The 21,860-nt window shown below is 36.9% G+C and overlaps 1 protein-coding gene and 1 pseudogene across 10 annotated transcripts in view; both read right to left on the bottom strand.

Annotated features, from left to right (window-relative positions):
* Window positions 1-21,860, bottom strand: part of NR3C1 (nuclear receptor subfamily 3 group C member 1) — a 92,033-nt gene that overhangs the window by 14,185 nt on the left and 55,988 nt on the right. For 8 of the 10 annotated variants that reach the window (XM_036223973.1, XM_036223976.1, XM_036223972.1 and 5 more), the window contains 4 exons: window positions 12,740-12,906; window positions 6,929-7,045; window positions 4,081-4,359; window positions 2,619-2,763 (listed from right to left, as the gene is read on the bottom strand). In XM_036223973.1, the coding sequence (XP_036079866.1) occupies window positions 2,619-2,763; window positions 4,081-4,359; window positions 6,929-7,045; window positions 12,740-12,906 (708 nt within the window). The remainder of the gene's footprint in view (window positions 1-2,618; window positions 2,764-4,080; window positions 4,360-6,928; window positions 7,046-12,739; window positions 12,907-21,860) is intronic. The other 2 variants (XM_036223979.1, XM_036223978.1) reach the window with 1 other exon arrangement.
* LOC118605897 lies at window positions 3,894-4,013 on the bottom strand (annotated as a pseudogene).

Genomic DNA, 21,860 nt, shown 5'->3' with positions numbered 1-21,860 from the left:
AGTACTTAGAAATTTTAAATGTCTTTGAGTTTACCATATAAGCTACACATATTTATCAAAGAACTTAAATCTTGTTCAATTGTGATGGGTGGTTCGAACAGTCCTCTTTTTGGCAACAAAGTGACTTTCTGACACAGATGCCTTAAGAGTGTGTCTGTGTGGAGGTCTGGTCTGGCCAAGCACACACAGTGCCTATTAGCTAAGAGCAGAGACACTGCACTTTCTTGGAATATGAAGATTGCAGCACATATATTTCCCATGTCTCTTGTCATCTTGGTCCTTCTCTAGGTCTTACTCAGTTCAAATGACACCTCCTCTAAGAAAGCCATAACCACCCTATCTGAAATAGGCTGCTCTCTGGTAAAAACTGTCACAATCTGAGATGATTTTTTTTTGGTGGGTTATCTGTTTCTCTAGCTAGAATGTAAGCAGTGAAGATAAGGAACCTTGTTTGTCTCGTTCTGTTATAGTCCTTTGCTAATATGTACCAGGTAACATATTAGGGGTATGATTAATGGTAGTTGTTCCCCTCTGATCCATTCTCCATCATGTTATTCTCTTTTTTAAAACCTTCCACTGGTTTCTTCCAGGATAAAATCTAAACTCTGTATCATGGCCTACAAGATTCTGCTTGAAGTGGCCGCTGTCCATTTCTCTAAACTCATACTGTATCCTCCACGCTGTCTTTCAGTTCCTCACGCATGCTAAGGTTGTTTCCAGTCTTTGTACACTCGTTTCTTCTGCCCAGGATGCCCTACCTTCCACACAGCTTGTTCTGTTTAGAAAGGCCTTTCCATGGTCCCCAAATCTAACAGAGCCCTCTCCCCTCAGTCCCTATTATACCTGAAATAATTTGGTCATTTATTTGAATTTCCCCAACAGAACTGTTCCAGCTGAAGCTCCTGCCACAGTGTCAGGCACGTGGGTGAGTACTCACATAACCCTGAGTGCATACCGTGCTGAAAAGTAAGCGTCTTTAACTCAGTAGCTCAGCCAGGATTTTTAGACTAGTTTTTTATGCAGCCAACCTAACAGAACACCTGAAATCTCTGCTTTAGGTAGTTCCCATTTGTCATGCCACATATATGGTCTTGGAATTGCCAGGTAGAATAAAGATGTGCCCCACTACTTAAAGCTTCTTACATAATACCTAGGAATTTCCTTTAATACTTTTGGAGCTAGTATATCATCCAGTCTACTAAAGCACTGAAAATGCGAGCTTACTACATCATAAGGCAGGCCCTCCCCATTAACGTTCGGCTCAAATAGATGCTATTCTATAACTTCTGCCCATTGTTTTTGTGCCAGGCATACCCAAGAGATAAAACAGTGTTTGCCTGATCTTCACAGAATGTTTCGGCTGTCTTCATTACATGCAAGTGTCCTTTTCGATTCCTTCCAAATGTCCCCTGTTCATCAATTTAAAGTTGTCACTGGTACTTTTAATATGGCATCCAGTTATGAACACAAACTACTAATGATGCTTGACTCAGGTGGAGGACAATGGGACTATTCTAATAATGTGGTTCAAGATTTCATTAACTATTTGAACCCCTGCCAGCAGTAAGTACCCAGAAATCAAAAATAAATATGTATCTGTCCCCCCACCCACCAACAAAAATCCCCTTCATTTTTCACTCTGCTCAGGTCACGGGTAGGTATGTGATAGTGTGTATCCCTGTATGTATTCTAATAAAGGAGATTAGCCATGGGCACAGAAAGTAGCAATAGAAGGTAGAAAGTGATATGAGCTTGGGATATATAGCAGAGAGGTCTTTTATGGTGATATGCACATCACAAACTGTGAGGGTATGTTGAAGGAGTGGATCATCTGAGTGGGAATGATGAACAGGTGAAAAAGAACAAAGAGAGAAAGGGAGGCCAGGTTCTGGGAGGCCAGAAACCATGCCGAGTGTACTGGGTGTTTAGCGAGGGGACACTGAAGACATCTGTGTGTTGGGGAGATACGTGAGCAAAGGTGCTTTAGGAAGAAACAGTTGGTCAGTATGATAGGATACACTGGAGGCAGAAAATGAGTTCAGAAACCACTGTAATATGAGGTAAGTGGGAATGGACATCTGAAACATTTCAGATAAAAGCATGGGCCTAGATGGCCAGAGGACAGCTGACTTATGAAATCTTAAAACTAATTAAAAATTCTCATTCCCAATTCTTTCGAAGTCATCAACATTGAGTGAGCAAAGAGATACCTCTTGTCTCTAGGTCCATACCCACTACTCCCTCATCTATAACTTTCCCTACTGAAAGTGAGATGAACAAGAATTATATCATGTTCCTTTTCCTTTCTGGAATAAGGTTATGTAATTAAAACAATGCCACCGTAAATTTGCTATAGACTTAGTACTGACTCCGGAGATGCTCATGATTTAAATAGTATCATTAATACGTCCTGGAGCAGTAAAAATGCCACATGTACATTTGCTCCATATTATATTTGGCTTACCTAAAACATTGATAAGCTACTCTATTTCAAATTTGCCCAGTTCCAAGATCCTTGGTAGCATTGAGTCAGTCCTGAATGATCACAAGTCCATCAGGAAAATAGCTGGTTAAAGCTACCCTATGAACATAAGGAAAATGACTCACAAATGACTTACTCATTAAGAATCAAGTCAGGAGCAAAACACAGCATGTTTCCACTTGACTGTTTGTATGATCTCCATCCCAGGGCAAATGACATGAGGAACATCCATGAATATTGTAGTAGGATCATTTGGTCATCGAGGTGTAAATTCCTGAATCCTAAATTGAAAGAAAGGTGTGAGAAAAACTAGGTGCCAAAGTCCAGATACAAATTAGTCTTGTTTTGCAGGACCTCCAACAAAGTGGGCTCAGTCTTTCTTTATCATGTTTTATCATGTGACAAGACCTCAAGACTTTTTAATACCATTCCATGTATGAAAACTTGAGTAGCCAGTTTTTGGCATCTTTTGCCTATTTAAGTAAACATGAACTAAACAGAAAGCCAAGAGTCCTGACTTGAGACATTACTCTTCCCCCCTTGACAGAGTAGGAATAACAGGAGATCAGGCCACTTTGTTCTTGTCCTAACCGTGTGTGATAAGTCCCCTCTAAATGTAAAGTCAGGGTGGACACTAATGATGACCTCTGCTATTCCACATCAAGTTCTAATAGGAGAACTTTCATTTCGAACTATCTTATTACAAATTAGATTAACTAGAATTTACATTCAATGTGTACCATTTTATGTAGTAGAGTTAAAATCGTTCTGCTTTAGCACATAATGTCACCATGCTTGATTTTTAAAAATGATACATTGAAGGAAAACAAGCTTCAATTGTTAAAAATACCATACATTTTCTTCCCCTACTTAAGTGTAAAAAGCAGTCTGATTAAGTCCTTTAACTCTAGTTCAACACTTATGTTGTCCTATGTTTGTTACTATCCTCTGAATAATTATCTGGAAAGTAGGAGCAGTGTAACACTTTTATTTTAGACTCTCCATTCTCCCATATTTACCTGGCTTTCCCCTTGTTAGTCCCCAGAACTAACAAGGGGACCAGGGTGACAAAGAGCTAGAGTGTTTTTAAGAAACAGACTTATAGCTAAAAGAGCAAACTGGAGGTTGCCAGATGGGAGAAGGATGGATGCCAAAGGTGAGTAAGAGGTACAAACTTTGTACTGGTTCAGCACGGGGAATAAAGTCAGTAACACCTTTGTATGGTGACAGATGGTTATTAGATAATATTGTAGCTATCACATCATAAGGTACAAATGTAGAATCACCATGTTGTACACCTGAAACCAAGTTTCTTTTCTTTTCTTTTTTTTAAGACAAGGCAACCCTTAGTTGACCTCACAGATTGCAAGGACCTTGTCAGCTTAGAATCCCTTACTATTTTCATTTTTCATGCCTACAGCACCAGGTCTTCCTAGGTGGTCTCCCAACCTAGTACTAACCAGGCCTAATCCTGCTTAGCTTCCAAGATCAGATGGGATTGGGCTTGTTCAGGGTGGCATGGGCCATAGACAAAACTAAGTTTTAAAAAGGAAAATACGTAGGTTTGTACCTTAGCGGTGTCATTTTTTGCATCTTACCTGGTATCGCCTTGGCCCATTTCACTGCTGCAATAACTTGCCGCCCACCTAACATGTTAAGTGTGCTCATGAGCCGCCATGTCGAATCTGGAGTAGAGTTGTCGTAGCCTGCATATAACACCTCAGGTTCGATGACCTCCAACAGTGACACCAGGGTGGGGGTGAGTTGCGGCAATGTTGTAGGAACTATTGTTTTGTTGGCGGGATTTTCTGAGGTTTCTTGTGAGAGTCCTGTAGCGGCCTGCTGAATTCCTTTTATCTTTTTCTTTGTTTTTCGAGCTATGGGTATGAAAAAAATACACAGAAATGAGTTGCGATCAGAAGGTTAGGTGGAACAGTTTATTCAACAGGTATCTTAGTTTCTAAAACTATTTAGATTAAAAGAGAAATGTTTTATTTATGATAAAGTGACATGGAGTAAGAAAAGCATTTTTTTCCCCTGAAGGCAAAGGACAAAGAGAAACCCGTGCATATATGAATTTCCTCTAAAAATATGCTACTTTTTCTTTAGTTATTCTTTGTAAAAAATTGAATGTCTTATTACATTATGGTAAAGCAATATAAATAAATCACTTCTGTAGCGTTTTCCATAAATTAATCTTTTACTCCAAAGTCAAAATTTTCATTGGTTATATAAGGCAAATTACTTTTACTATCAATTGAAAGAAAGAATCTAAGCTTGTGATACCAGACTAGAAACTGTGGCTCAGGGTTAATCTAAAAGTACAGTAATATATATAGTGAAATAGAGCTATACTATTTATACACTGCACCAAGTGCCTGCCCTTCACATCCAGATAGGAAGATGATATAGCAGATCACATGCTAAAGATAGTTCTAACCACAGAAAAATCCGCCTTTTTTTTACCACCTTTTTTTTTTTTTTTTAAACCTGTAACGATGGGTATTACTTGGGACTAAAAACACTTGGAAAAATAAAAAAACTTTACATTTATCCACATGAATTATCTGTGAGTAATTTCCCTTTTATAAGTAATTTACATTGATGATTCTATAAACCTAAATTTTATAAATCCATTTTCCTATATATCTGTATCAATAATAAACTAAAGCCATTCTTTGACTTAGTGTGGAACAATGTAATCAAATTACAAAATGGATGCTGTAGACTTTTAGTAAACGTAGACATACTCTATCTGTTTTAGTGACAAATAAGAATTATACTTTTTTAGTATGTGTGCTGCACAGTATTCTTAAAGAGAATGTACTCAGAGCTCCAAGGAAGGGCAAGAAATGCGCCTGGCTCAGTTATCAAAGATAAAAGCCATTTTGCTAAAGGGAAAGGTGATCATATTTTAAAATAATTATTAGATTCTCTGTTCCTAAAATGACAAAATAAATAGTTTGTGGATGATAGGTATTATGGGCAGGAACTGTATCGTGTTAGAAAGGGGGGAAAAAAGCCTATTGTTTACATTAAGTAGAATGGTCCCATTTCTTACTGTGCTGAATGTGGTCCTAAGAAGTTTTAAGAATTTTTAGTTAACATTTCAAAACAGAAACAGGGTCATGATAGATCTAATTTATTTCACCATGGTCAGCTGGAGACAAGGTATGGTGTAAAGAACGTGAATATGAAACCAACATGGCTGGATTTCAGGTATCTATCTGTGCAAGTTATTCCCTGGGCCTTAGTTTCTTCTTCTGTAAAATGAGGATAATATTAGTACCTACCTCCCAGGGAAGTTGAGAACTGAATCTGGTAAAATATGTAAAATGCTTAGAAAAGTTTCTGGCACACATTAAGTGCTATTATAAGAGCTGTCAGTACCTCACTGGTAGTGGACAGAGTTTTAGAATATTTTCAGTTTAGACAGCCTCAGTCTATAAGGAGCAATACATTTTTAAAAAAGGAAGAACTCCCATAAACCCTTCAGTCAACAAAGGTGTCTCACTGACACCCAAGTCTCAAAATCATGGAATGTGCTTATTAACACAGTAAAAGAACATGCATGGCCCAAATCAGTATACTGAAGGAGTACTGTAAAAATCTCAAATAACTGTAACTTTAGATTGTATAAAATGTGTTCCTATATTCCACATTAGAACAGAGAAGGATAATAACAAGGTAAAGGACTTTAAAAAATCTTCTGTGACTCAGTAATTAATTTCTTAAAACTATCCATAATCCTAAATGAGAGAACTGATGCTTTCGAATAAAGCTCAAAAAGAATGCCTAATTGTGTCACGCTAACTAAAGCAAGAAAGTGTACTAATGTTTTTTTACATAACTTTGGCAAGGATTTTTAACTGAATTAGTTAAGCAATCTCTGTTTTAAACAATTTAGTTAATGAGATCTTTACTCTATATAGTTCCTTACTCCTTGGCACATATAGTACGAGCGGTCAATATGTGATCTCTATAGAAGTGTTCAGGAGTCTGCGGCAGCTCCACTTCTTTCTTAATAATAAGTAAAGATCTTATAAAAGTCAGCTTTAAAATATTAGGTATGAAATCTGATAATGTCATAGCCTCCTTGCTAGTTTCAGGTTTCTTTTTTACTTGAAAAACATAAAACCCATCCAGTGCCACCCTGAAGAGTTCCCCTGCCCGCCCCGCAGATCTATAAAAGTAACACTGCTTCAAGTTCTGTAAGTTTCATTATTATATAATTTCCTTTTTAGTATACAGTCTGGCTGTACTGAATTCTGTAATAAGAGCTGGTGAATAATGAAATATTTATTAAAAATTCCTACTTTATATTGCTCAATAAAAGTTATGGTACTCAAGCATGTATATACTATAATAAAGTATTATATCACCTATTTCAAAAATAAAATGATAAATTCTTATACGATGCAGAGACAATTCAAGTGGTTACATTACCTTCCAGGTTCATTCCAGCTTGAAGACATTTTCGATAACGGCATGCTGGGCAGTTTTTTCTTCTAATTTTGTCAATGATACAATCATTTCTTCCAGCACAAAGATAATTGTGCTGTCCTGTACGGAAAATAAAGGCACTGTTAAAATTTCACCTGTCTTTTAAAGGATATTTTTCTGGCACGATTCTTTGTTTTTGTTTTAGGTGGAACATAGCCAAAGCATTGATTGAGGAAGGTACAGTGTACATGCTAACATTGCCATTACAAAGTTGAAAGGTCAACTAATCAAAGTCTCTTACTCTGTTCAACAAATTAAAACATAATTCATTTAAAAAAATCTTTATGGAAGCATATAGAAAAGTGCAGAAATCATAAGTGTACCACCTAATAAATTTTCACGAGCACTTCTACGTAACAGCTCTCAGATCAAGAAGCAGAACAGGACCTTAAAAGCCCTCTTTTTGCTCCTTTCCACTTACTACCCACGGAGAGTAACCTCTTCCTTGGCAAACTGTGCTTTAAAAGTTTCTTTTAACAGTTACAGAAGATGTCTGTAATCACCATTTTATTATGACTTCTGACCTAATGCTAAGGAGGACTAAGGAAACTGGCTTAAAAATACTGAAAGTCCCAAAGGGAAAATGACTTTCATTCAACGTTATGCCACCACATGCAATAAAATATGCTCCCTTCCCAATTTTAAATGAAGTGATAGGTAAACACTTATTCTTGAAAGTTAAAGTTACCATCAACGTAGGTGAACCATAGATACGGCACACTAAAGTACTGTATATAGACCTTACAGAAGTTTGTTAATTATTTCATATACTTTTAGAATGTAAGAATGTTTGAATTCACCATTGACCCCCAAATACTAAAGAACACTACTGTCTGAAGTCTTCTGGTACGCAGTTATTAAATAATGTGTTAGAGGCAGAAGTACAGTTTTTCACCTAGCAAAAAATTTCAAAGAGAATTTAAAAGGACAAGACTAAAAGTCTCCCACCACTCCCATATGCATGTTTTTGTCGTTTTCTTTTAATGTTATTGAGTGTTGAAGGAAACTACTGGAGGATATGCTGGTCTGGCAAAAACTGAAAGGACTCTCCTACGTGAGACCAGCACACCTAAATACACTAGATTAGTGGTCCCTAACCTGTTAGGGACAGCGTAGTACAGCAGGAGGTGAGTGGCAGGTGAGTGAGCAAAGCTTTATATGTATTTACATCCGCTCCGTTCCCCAGCACTTAGCATCACAGCCTCTTTAGATCATCAGGCATTAGATTCTCATAGGAGCACCGGTCCCTGGTGCCAAAAAGATTGGGCACCGCTTCTCTAGATAACTATAACTAAGAGCCCATGCACCTTACACTGCAGGGGACAGTCTTCATCAGACAGCAAGCTATTTCTCTTCTCAAAAATAAATCATACTCGAAAGAAAAAAATTCCCTAGGTTGAATATACCTAGTTCTGATTTTGGGGGCCAGATCCTTTATACTTAGGACAAGCTAAGACTTGCCTTGGATGAAAACATACTGTATTTACTTTGTCCTAATATGATAAATGACAACATTCTTTAAGCGTTAGTTTCGGGTAGGTAATTAACTGTATCAGGTTTGATTCTTTGTGAGAAATAGGCCACAGAGTTGACTAGGGGCCTATACTTCAGCTTTGTTCCAGAGCTGCTCTCCAGTTCAAATGTTTGTACCAGCTGTTTCAGTTCCTTTCTGTGTTGTATAGGTTTCCTAGCTGCTGTACTTGAACATGAAATGCAAGCACCAAATCAATAATTCTATCCGCTTTTAAAGCAACAATAGCTGTATCAATAGTTGAAGCAGTTATAAAGAAGTTCTACTTCATAACAATATTGCCAAACCACTGTCCTGCAGTTACTGGAAGAGACAACTGAAAAAATTACTCACTGGGTAAAAACAGAAGAAAATGTTTAATTACATCCAACCAAAATCAGAATGTGCATATTATGTTAATAATGATTTCTTTATCCCAGATATGTCTCAAGCACATCTAAGAATGTGAACTATAGGATCAGGGAGCATTGTATCTTTAAGTTAAAATTATTCCTATCTGGTTATTAGTATGAAGTTGCGCAAGTCTGTCTGTGTCTTGTCTACAAAACGAGGAGTTTCAACTAGTCACTATTTTACAAGGCATGGACACGAACCACTAATAGTCATTCCCTGTCAAACTTTTTGATTAGAGTTTCTGTCTCAAATCACTTGGTAAATTCCCTAACTCATAGAGAGTAGATATCAAAAGAAAAGCCTTCAAGCTAGCTGGAATTTATCATTATTTTGTTTGCATTGTATTTATTTTTGTGGTTAAAAATCCATTTTTGGCAAATGATTTTGGTTTCTATTTATGGTAGATGTGGTAGCCAGACTCCACGATGGCCCCCAAGGGTCTCTGTATAGTCCCTCCCATACTATACCAGGACTGGTCTGTGTGGACTGTGAAATAACAAAAGTGACCGTCTGTCACGTCTGAGATTAAGTTATAAAGTTTGCATATTGGACACACTCTCGCTTGTGGATCATTTGTTTTGGGGGATGCCAACTGACAGCAGCCCTAGAGGCCCATGTAGTGAGGAAATGAAGCTTCCTGCTGAAAGCAGTGTGAATAGGGTGGGAGTGAACTTTGAGATGACTGCAGTCTCCACTGACAGTCCGAGGGTAACCTCATGGGAGTCCTGGGACCACGCAGCTAAGAAGCTGCTCCCAAATTCCTGACTCTCAGAAAATGCATGACTTAATAATTGCCTCTTGGTTTAATCTATTCATTTAATCCATTCAATAGATAATTAATACAGTAAGGCAATAAAGTTTTTTTTTTTTAAATTAAGCTTTAAAAGAGAATGATCAAAGAAAAATATTAATTAAGCAAGAGGACAGTGATCCAGACCTACTTGATCATGAAAGTGGTACAGGAAACGAGTGACACAGCAAAGGGCATGTTCTAGACTTTTGTGCAGTTTGTAACTCTATTTGATGTATCCAACTTTTAAATGTGAACGGTGGCTGTCAGCTTGAGCTTATCTGCTCTCAGAAACTGTGTGGGGTAGTGGAAAGTGCACTGGTCAGGTGCCAGGAAGCCCTTGATCTGAATCACAGCTTTATTTCCTAGCTGTATGATCTCAGTAATGTTTATTAACTTTTTTCTGAGCCTCTGCTTCCCCATTTGTAAAGCTGGAAAGTTAGCATCTATCTGTCTGGACTTCCGCAGGGGTTAAAGGTGATTGTGTAGAAGATTCTTACCATAGTGCCTAGCACATTGTAAGCACTCAATAAATGCTAGGTATTAAACAATTCCCTTGCGATAACTTTCCTCTGTATCTAACTAGATTATAAATTGCCGGGTGACAGAATTTTTTCATACACCTCTCACAGTCAGTGTGACAATGGGGTTAACAGCCTGTTTGGAGACAGGTGTGTTTCAATGCTAGTTCTCCTTCTTAATTTCTCTGAGCCTCAGTTTCCTAGTCTATCAAATAAGGATCATAATAGCATCCCAGGGCTCACAGAGCTGTTAAATGGTGTGACATATACAAAACACAGTACTTGGTACATGGTAAATTAAGGGTAGCTAATGCCTGTCTCCACCATGACCCACCAACAAAGGTGAGATGTACTTTTGTGCAAAGGGAACAGAAGTAAAAGGGACTCGGGGGGGGGGGGGGAATCACTGAACCACTTACTATACATTGAAAGAAATGGAGCTATTTTTTCTGTACTCAGAAAAGCGACTCCTAGAACAGCAAATGAAAAAATCCAAAATATCTATCCTTGTTCTAGGTTGAATGGATAATAAATAAAACTTGTGCAAATTTCCTAAAAAAATGTTTGGGTATTTATTATACTAAGCCAAGTTTGAGATAACCTATAATTTCAAGCAAGTGTTAAAAATGGCTGCTAAGAGTAACGTAAATTATATAAATTACATCTTTGTTATTGTTTTAAAAGTGTTCCAAAATATGTATCTGGGCTTTAAAACATATTTCCATCATGTCTAGATTGGTTATCAAAGGATTACGGAATTTTAAAGCTAGAAGGGACCTTGGAGAACATTAAAATCCAAGTAAAGGATTTACTTAACATGGTCCACATATCAAGCTTTCCTTGTTAATCCTGTTATTTAGCCATCATACTTAAGAAAATACTTAAATGACAAATATTTTGAAATAGCCTAGCTAATATTCAGTGAAATTTTACCTAAAAACAATAATAGAATTTAATTCTAAAGCAGAGATTAAGATCAGAGGTCATATAGCCCGCACTGGTTTTTTATTCGGGAAGTATGTTTCACTTAGCAAGTTGTATTTGGATGCTTTTAGATAGAGCATGCTTGCATTCCCTGACATCAATACTTGCCCTCCCTCCCCCAGCTGTATTATATGTGGCTAGAACGATATACTTGGTCTCTGTAGCATTTGAATTTGTAACCCTGTTTTAAAGAATAATTTTAGTTAAAATGGAGGAAGAATGAAAAAATATTTTTAAATACTCATTTCTTTTAAGGCTCCACTGTCATTCTGAATTTCACTTGCAAGAAGTCAATTTGTCAATATTATTTGTTAGGTACAGCAATATTGTATTACTTTTACCACTGCATTTATATCATAGAAATGACGAGTTAAGAAAGTGAAGTAGACTGAAAAGGTTTCCTTCTCTTGGGTCTGCGATAATAACAGAGGCACTGCACTAAGCAGGGGTGGGCTTACTCATAAGTGGACTCCATAGTTGGGAGTTCCTGAACTGGTCAAAACCTACATCCCTGTGCTCTATGTGGGGTGACATGAGTAATCTTACAGTTTGCTAATGTGTTAAAGCAGTAATCCAAACAAAAGAAGGTGACTCATCTAACTCTTAAGGATATGTAAATACAACTCTAGCCAAATAACAATATCATACTATGACTGAGTAAATGACTATATTTCTTTTAAAATTAATATAATTAGAGTAATTTTTAGGTAATCTAGTCAGGCCACACTGCCTTCAAACAGCTTTACCAAGAGGATTAACTGGTAATATTAGAAAATTTTAGTGACTTCTAATAATAATTTGCTATGTTAGGAATCTCCTTTTTTAAAGAGTTGATGCTATTTGTCCTTGTCAGCCAGCTGAATCCATAACAAGGGTAAAATTTATATTAATATAATAGTCATACAGTGAAATCACCCTTTCTAAAATACCTACTTTCCTGACCTCAGGCAGTTAATCACGTGCTCCTCTGTATTATAATCTCTGTACCTTATAATTAACTCACTTTTTACTTCAAGTAGCCTGTGACCTCCCACAGGGCAGGGATCAGGTCTTATGCTGTATTTATATCACTTAGCACAGTGCCCTGGCTCAGCAGGAAGAAAATACAATATGAGCCCCTTCCCCCACCCCCAGTTCTCACTGTCACACACTTTTGACAGACTGGAATAGTTGGTGGTTTTAAAATGAACTAATTTATGGGAATTAAAGCCTATGATGCTAATACAATGAGCATTATGTTTATTTTACTGCCTAAGTCTAACACCATCATGTCACACGATACAACTTTTTTACAATTACCTTCTGTTCTTCGACCAAGCTCCCTCCCTTCAGTTTATACTTCTCATATTTTATTCTAGTTCTGCTTATGTGGCTTTTAAAAGTATCTTTCCCCCTGGAGGACCTAGGAGCCACCCTCCTCCCCCCCACGTTACTACTTCTAGCCTATTGGGTTTTGTCTATAATAGAAATTTCAAAGCCCACTTTGAGAAATAAGAACTGAATAGAGAAAAAATAAAACTCTTCAAAACACACACTACCTTCCACTGCTCTTTTGAAGAAGACTTTACAGCTTCCACAAGTCAAGACCCCATAATGACATCCTGAAGCTTCATCAGAGCACACAAGGCAGAGTTTGGGAGGTGGTCCCACTGCTGCTGAGGAGCTGGATGGAGGAGAGCTTACATCTGGTCTCATTCCGGGGCTAGAGGAGGAAGAAAGCAGTGTTATGACTTGACTGTCTCTACCATCAAAGGAACATCAAAATACAGTTCTCTCACCTTCTCACTCCACAGTGAGCACGTTCCCATGCTCTGGCTTCAAGCATTAGCAAGCATTAAAATATCCTATCTACCCAGATATGTTCGAATGATGTTTTCTTCTTTTTTTAAAAAAAAAAAAAAAATAGGAGTGAGGTTATTTCTAATCATCCCCTAAAATGAATGGTGAAATTGTGTTTCACTCAGAAATTAAAAATTTTAGTTGCTTAGGATTTGTTCATAGTTATAATCACCTTTATTAAGGTATCATTTACATATAATAACATTCACCATTTATAAGTGTACAACTGATGAGTTTTATTAATAGTTGTATACCTATCACCATGATCGAGAGATAGTATATCCCTATCACCCCCAAAAGATCCTTCCTACCCCTTTAAACTTAAGATACCAATATTTTCCCCTAATTTTAAGATCCTGCACAGGCATCTTTCAAGTTCAGTCTTAATTCTCATGTCCTCTACTACAGTCAACTTTTACAATATTAGTTTGGTCTAGATCTCTCATTCCCAGTGTTGTCAACTGAAACCACCGTTTCTTATGACTTAGAAAAGACTGATGCAGAAACATTCCTTTCTATAACCTTGTTTGGCTTGTGGTAAGACTAGAAAAAAGCACTAGGTTTTTTAATGGTAAGGCTCCTTCTGCTTTCCTCACGCACTCAATGAAGAAATATGCCCTGGAGAAAATAATGGAAAATAGGAACAGCTTCTCTTACTAGGCCTTGTTTTTTGTTTTGCAGACTTTTCACCACTAGGAGCACAGGTATAGTGTTTTCTAGTGTTTAAAGGTAAACATTCTTTTCCTAATTTGTTTTGAAAATTTTCAAATTCTCAGAAAAGTTGAAAAAATTGAACAATGGATATATAGATAACCTTTACCTATACTCAACCAGTTCTTAACATTTTACCACATTTGCTTATAAATAGATATATTTTTGTAAACTAACAAAATAGTGATCCTTTTAATGCATGAGGAAAAATTAACTATGAAATACTTCATTAGAGGTGAGACAGTGTTCTCCAATGTTTTATCTTCTTAAGGAATTTTCATCTTACATGTTAACTTTAGAACCAAAACTGCACTGTATAACTCCAAAGAATTTCTGAGTAACTAAAAAGTCCCTATAAAGAGTTTCTAGAGACTACCCATTCCTTCTCTTGTTATATGTTCTTCAAAAATATGGATGGTAAGAAAGCTCATAAACATACCATTACTTTTCTCTAAAATTTTCTTAATTTGCCTATTCTCTAAAAGTGATGGCGTTTAGGAATAAACTTAGATAGGGTTTTAGTTGTCCTTGTCCTTTATATTTACGGCCAATAACAACAGTCCAGCAGCTCAAATACTGTTTTGTTCAATGTTATACATCATTTCACTTAGTTGCGAAACCCATCGAGAACCCATCGATAATATTAAAACTTACTGTCCTAAATCTCAATCACGAGAATGCTCAAACTAATTCACAGAGCGAACTAACTTAAAAAATCGTTTTAGTTAGCAACATGGTTAGAAATTAATATCTTTGTTGTTGTTCTCTTTTAGAAATAAAAGTTAAAAGGTAATTGAAGAATGACAATTTGTTTTATAAAAGTCACTTTAGGTAATTAGGCCAATTAATCCAAAAGCTCCCCCTAAATTCTATCCTCAAATGAGGCTGACTGCACGTGGCCAACCCTTGTTTGTCTAAGAGACCTAGTCAACCAGGACAGTGTCCCCACCACCCCAATTCTGGGAATAGGCCCCGGGGTTTCACATTGTTCTCTGAATGCTGTCAAGAATTTCTGGAAGCTTCCCTATCACAAGGCATTGATTCTCTGCTAGATTTGGCAGAGTGGACCAAGCACTTATGGAAAGCCTACAATGAAAGAGGATGACCTGAAATGACTTTGCTGTCGGTCTGGCACAAGCCACCCTTGATTAATGGAAACTTGTGACGAATGTAGAGAAGCTGCTCTGGGCCAGAGTTTTACAGAGAAGTAGGAAGGTCTTGGAGTGAGTGAACAGAGCAGTGTGTTAGGGAAGCAAACACTTCCTTGGCTTCTGTTCTGAAGATGCTCCTATTCCTGCTCAGCCAACCTCTGTCATCTGACATCTATTTTTAGGGACCAACCAGTTGTTTGGGTATTTAGTTTGTGGAAAATAAGCGCAGTATTTAAAGATTTGAGATATTAATTCGCAACCATTTTAGATAAAAATAAAATTATATACACGTCATTATATATACATACATGTATTTAAAAAACTAAAAAGTACTTTGTATTACTTGATAGTTTTAAAACACTTTCATGAACAGAATCTCATCCATCTTCAACAACCCTGTGAAAAGGATGTCATCTCCTCTGGATGAGGTCACACAGTAATAGGAGTGTGGTCAAACTGATGTGTTTCAGATCTCAGCTCTACCACTTAAAGGCTGTGTGACTTGGGTGGGTATCCACTACTTTGAGCCTCAGTTTCCTCATGAGTAAACCGGGAAGGACATCATCTCTGTGTGTTTTGTGAAAACGAACACAAAGGAAGTCAAGCACATAGTTCCTGCATCTAGCTCGTACTTGATAAATGTTCATTCTCTTCTCTGTCAGGAAAAGTAAAGATTTTATTTTTAAAAAGCATTATAGAAGTAGAAAGTAGTATTAAGTCTAATATCTAGAAGAGTATTCCCAAATTCAAACTTATGGAGTAGCTGTAAAACATGCTCAGGCCACTCAGCCATGAGCTGAAGATGATAAAAAGGAAAGTTAAAGCTAACTGAACAATTTCTTTCAACAGAGTCTCATAGTTTTCATTATATAGGTTCTTCACATGTTTCGTTAGATTTATTCCTAGGTATTTTATTCTTCTTGTTGCAATTGCAAAAGGAATTATTTTTTCCACTTTTTCTGATACTTCATTATTAGAGTATAGGAACGCTATGGATTTTTGAACATTGATTTTGTATCCAGAAACTTTACTGTATTTGCTTCTTTCCTTCTAGTAGTGTTCCTGTGAAGAATGGAATATTACTTAATCATAAGAAGAGATGAAATACTGCCATTTGTGACAACATAGATGGACCCTGAGATAGTCATGCTAAGCAAAATAAGCCAGAAAAGAAAAAGTTGAAAATCACATGATGTCACTTATATGTGCTGTTTAAACCTAAAAGCAACAAATAAACAGGGCAGAGACTCATGGACATGGACAATAGACGAGTGGTTACCAGAGGGAAGGGAAGAGGAAGGAAGAGGAAAGTAGACGGGGTGAAGGGGGTCAAATATGTGGTGACAGAAATCTAACTATGGGAGGTAAAAACACAGTGTAAATATATATATGCCTTACTGTTAAAGTGTACAGCTGAAACTTATTGGATTTCAGTAACTAACGTCACCATAAAAAATAAATTAATTGAAAAAAAACTAAATGAACAAATGGACTGATAGAACTGCAGCTAAGAATCTGGAGCTTAGGCCAGGACCTTGGCATCCCTTCAGGCAGTCATTCTGGGCTACATCAGATAAGAACTGAGTACATGGAAAGCTGCCAAGTGTACCACAGACATCAGTGGAAAAAATCAGTTTTTGTCACACAAATATGAGGACTATGATGGTCTATAATGAACACCATTGGGAGAAATAGATGAATGCAAAATGGTATTCAATTGCAAATGTGACACTATGATATTGCTCAAAGGGCTGGGCTACAACAAAAATGGTTAGAATGCAAAGGAAAACCATATGCAATCACCATCTTTTAACAAGGATACATGGCAGAAAGAACTAGAAAGCACACCATGAGATGAGTGTGTGTTACACCCCCTTTACATGAAAAAGCTAAAATGTCCTAGTCTCTGTTCAGTGTGTTTGTGGCTGTGCCAAACATTCTGAAGATGCTGAGGTTCTGTTATGAAACGACTACTCCAGGGCGCTTTAAGTGAAGAGTCATGGAACAAAATGCCTTGTTCCAGGTGAATACCTGAACATTGTTTCCCACTGAGAATGGAGAGTGCGGGACACCAAGTTATTCCTGAGGCTACTGAATTTATGAGAGAAAAGAAACATGTATAAAGTTAAGTTTTTCTGTTGAATTCTCTTGCAAAAAAAGCAACTGATGAAAGACGGCTCGTAGATGGACAGTCATGGATTATAAAATTTAATCGCATGCCTTGAGAAGCATGTAAAACGTGCAGGCAGATTACACCCTTTAATTCAGCACATACTGCCAGGCGCTGTGAGGATGCAGGTCATATCTTATAAGGAAGTCATGTCATGCATGAAGTGCATGACTGAAATGGTAATGAGCCTGGAAACTTTGATCTAAGTAGGAGTAGCAGAGTAGTTTTTAGCTGCCTGTTATGACATAGTACTACTAGGAGGAGAATCAACTCTATATACACATACAAATCTGGTTTCAAATCCCTGCTCCTGAGCTCTAACAACTGAGTGGCCAGCTGACTTAGCCCGAGTCTGTTTCCTTACTAGTACCATTTTAGGAATTTCTGTGTGGATGATATCAGGTTTATATAAAGTATTGACACACATGGTGATCATCAAACAGTACTTTTTTCCCCATCCCCACGCCCACAAAACTTTTTTCTCCTTCCCTCAATTCCTCTTTCCTTTTTGGAATATCTCAGGGGAAGAAAAGTGCTGTAAATAGCCTTGCCTGTGAGCCAGGGGAAGGGTGATGGCCCCCCAGAAGCTCACCTCCAGGTAACTGTAGCTACTCTTTTTTGATATGCCAAAATTCAACAATTCAGTTTTGTAAAACATGATTCTGTACTCTTATGCATTAGTCACTTGGAAAATATTGGTTGCCTGAGTTATGCAGACTTTCCACGTGTTGACACACTTCATTATACAATATAAAGGAGTCATATTAGTTAAGCTCACAGTAGCAGTTATGTTTCGCCAGGGTCTACATTTTGTTTGAAATCTCCAGTTTTCATCAAGTGGCAAAAAGAACTGTGTCAGTTGTCTTCCTTGAGATGATAAACTCATTTCACTCATTTTTGAGAACAGGTCTAATACCCATGGCTGAAAATCATAGTTTATTCATGGTATTTCATGAAAAAAGGGGCTTGTTCAGCACACAACTTCCACATGCTTTTCTTTCGGACAGCCATCAAATGCTGTCCGCAGCACTAAGTGCTTTATGCATCTCCCCATTCTGTTACATGGATAGATATTAAAAAGTCACATATATTTGAGGGCAGAGATTTAACAGAATTAATAATATTTTGCTTCCTGAAGGATATTTTTAAGAGGAACTGACTTTCTTTTTTAACCATGAGTGCATGACAGTCAATACAGTGACTACTGTATCCTAAGGTGCCAGCAATTTTACTCATCATTGTTTTTGTACAATCAGTGTTAATATCAACGCAGTGAAAAAGGCAAATAAAGACTACTATGTATTATCATGAAAATAGTTCTGAAAGGACCCTGGGGACTCTGGGGTCCAGAGACCACATTTTGATAATGGCAAATGCTGTTGCAGAGAATAGTAAGGAGTCCAAGACAGGCTAGAATTTATTACCTAACTGCAACGCAGTAGCCTAGTGACCTTTTAATCTCTCTAAATCTCAACTGCCCTATTGCTAAATGGGGACTGTAATGTACCTGCAATGGTAAATATACAGTATTGCTTACTAAAGTAGAGGCTTTCCCCCAAGAGAAAGGAACAGAGATGATAAACGATTACAAACCCCATTGGCGTGGCTGGCTTAGCCTTCAATTTAAGTGAATTTAAATCAACACTTTTTCGATGAAATATAAGAAATCTATTTGGAAAAAAAAAAAAAAAAAACCCAAAAACAAAAAGGATATTATCACCTCAGAGAGCAAGGATTAATTAACATGGGGGGAAATTCTGGAAATAAAGTTGCTACAATTGGATTAATTTTTACCAACTACAAATGTAATTAGGTATATTCTCATTGGCTTCCAGTTTTTGTTCTAATACCATAGAACGACGATTCTCAACTGGGAGCAGTTTTGCTCCTCAGGGGACAACTGGCATTGACTGGAGACATTTGTGGTTGTCACGACTGGGGAAACACTACTGGCACTTTGTGAGAAGAGTCTAGGGTGCTGCTAAACACCCCACAATGCACAGGACAGTCCCCCTCGACAAAGACTTACCCAGCTTTATTGTTAGTAGTGCTGAGGTCAAGAAACCTTTGCAACAAAGTAGAGGAAAAAAGCAACAAAATAGAGAAAAAAAATTCAACAAGGACCAGAAACATTTTAAAACCACCCTACTGATGCAGCCCTATGTATTTTCTGATTCAAGATAAGTCCTAAAAGAGATTCAAAACAGGGCTAATACCAGGGACTGCTTATACAGGACTGGTAATTAGCCTGTTAGTAACTTTTATTTTCCCCTCTAGTGCTAGCCCTAAAAGGTGGTTTTTACAAATTAAAGTCACCTGCACTTCTCTTATCTTTGTTCATTAGGAAAAATGTAAATACTCAGCTGCATACACCAGCTGATATCTTCTGACTGCCCATTTATCCCTGAATTAGCTAAAGGATTACTAATGTGTTTGATAATAAGCTACGGAATAGTTTCCAAAGCAAACAGAAAAATACTCTGGGGGAAGGCTTTTACAGTATTTCCATTGAATGGTTTTAGCAGAACACATTCGATCTTATTTAGCGAACCAAAGAAAGATTGATTATTCTTTTTGCTTTGCATTTGCTGAGAGAGGTTTCTATTGGTTTTAATTTTAGGTGAATATCACATTTCTCCCAAACTACGCATCATTCATACTCACTCATCTTAAGGTGGAGGTTAGAGCAACAAAATCCGTACTGTGATAGGTAAGGGGCATTTTCAGTAAAGGATAAGTGAAGGAAAGGTCTTTTTCAGATCTGAGACCCCAACGCCTGCCACTTAACATCTCTGCTTAATTTCTCAACTTGTAAAATTAAGTTCTTGAATCGATAAATTCTAAGAAGCTGTCCATATTTCCAAAGTGTGGGCTGGGAGTGGAAGTAGGGGTAGGAGGTAGGGAAGAATGCATTTGGATCTGTAAAAAGCTTCTTTGAACCAGTCTGTTTATTTATATGAAGAGAGGACATGAGCACCTTACCTATGCTTCATGTCTAATCTAACATGTTTCACAGAAGAAACAATGTCTTTCTCTTTGGAAGGATCTGTCCTCAGTCTGGTGTTTATGTTAGGTTACTTAGTTTCTGACAGATGACTCTTATAGCACCATTTTCTCAGGCTACTGTGGTTTCTGTTCTAATTGCTCAGGCCTATGTTAGGGGACATGAGTTTTGACGAGTAACGTAACAATGATGTGAAGACTAAGACCAAGAGTCAGCAGCAAGAACAATGAGGAGAACCTTTTTCATTATACGGTTACTTCTAGAATGAAGACTTGAACTCGGTCTCCCTGATGCTTCCTCACTGCTTAAGAACACACAAGGATAATTACGGTTTGGCACATACAGAATTATGAACGTGACTTCTTCAAAGAAGGCAAGAACGGGTTTGAGACAATGGCACATGTAGTGCTTCTTGTAAGATATGTATCTCACTATATATCTATCTATCTATCTATCTATCTATCTATCTATCTATCTATCTATCTATCTATCTATCTATCTCTAGGGTTGAAACTGGTGGCTATGGAGTTGTGTTTTAAAGCCTGAATCTCATATGTGATTAACTTTTTTAAAATGTCCTTTCATGACTTGATTTTGCTAATATTCTAATGTATCTGTAGTTTTACTGGATTTTATTTTTAGGGAGTGGGGTGAGACTATGTTATCTTCCCTTTGGGTTCAGTTATGATGCTCTTCCATAGGAACTGCAGTGTCAATGGCAATACCCGAGTTCAATGCCGTTGTCATAATTCTTTGTAATCACATTATAAGCTTGAAACTGGGCTTGTAGCTGCCTCTTTTCTATGTTTTACATTCAGTTAAGACTTTTGGAGTCCTCTTTGGTTTAAGTCACATATGTCTACTTTATAGATTAAGTAGACTTCATCACCTATGGTCTAGTTTTGGTTTGTAGTTTTAGAATTGTGTAAGATTGATGGTTTGTAATTGACTTCATTTTACTTTCGCTTGAAGTAAAAGTTTTGAATCCTGCAGTTTTGAATATTTACTATAATTTTTAATATAACTGCTGTGAAATACTTGAATATGATAAAAACAAAAACAAAAACACTCCTATCTCAACTACAACAGTAACATAACTATTTTCTCAAAAAATTTCATAAATAACAGTGATAAGCAACATAAACTATCATGTAGTTTCACTTTTGCTAAATTTAGCAATAAAAAAAATCTTTGGTTTATTTTTCATAGTCCATATAAGTGTTGATTACTGCAGTTCATTTTAGAACATTCATTAAAAAAGTAACTTCTGTTTCTTCTATTTGTTATCTGCTAACATTTTAGAAATCATAGGGGAGAGGAAAATAAACTTTAAAAGCAAGTGATGATGTGATTTTTGTTTTAAAGTTTTGGGGATATTCTTCAGAATGTCAAAATTTCAAGGGCACAGGCAGCACTTTTTTTGAGAATAGTGACTGCTGTTGCAGTGGGAAATCTGGTAACTTTGAAATTGATAAGCATTTACGATCAATAGTAATTCATTTACGATCAATAGTAATTCTATTTCTAAAGTAATTTGTAGATTTACAAATAAATCCAATATGTATCTCTCAAATTTGTTTTAAAAGCTCTGTCAAAGTTTATCTTCACAAAAGTATTACAAAAATTGTTACTGAACTATACCAAATTTCCTTAAAAGAATAAGAATGTGAATAATCAGCCATTAGAAAGCATTTTAAAATTGAGTTCTTATGTAAGCAGTAAGTTCTGCATGTAGGAAACAGAACCAGCTGACTACCGGTGCAGAGCTGATATTCCCGGCA

This window comes from Rousettus aegyptiacus, unplaced genomic scaffold, assembly GCF_014176215.1.
Source record: "Rousettus aegyptiacus isolate mRouAeg1 unplaced genomic scaffold, mRouAeg1.p scaffold_m13_p_7, whole genome shotgun sequence".
Taxonomy (NCBI): domain Eukaryota; kingdom Metazoa; phylum Chordata; class Mammalia; order Chiroptera; family Pteropodidae; genus Rousettus; species Rousettus aegyptiacus.
Note: the sequence above shows the minus strand (reverse complement) of the source record. Positions and strands in the feature narration are given on the sequence as shown.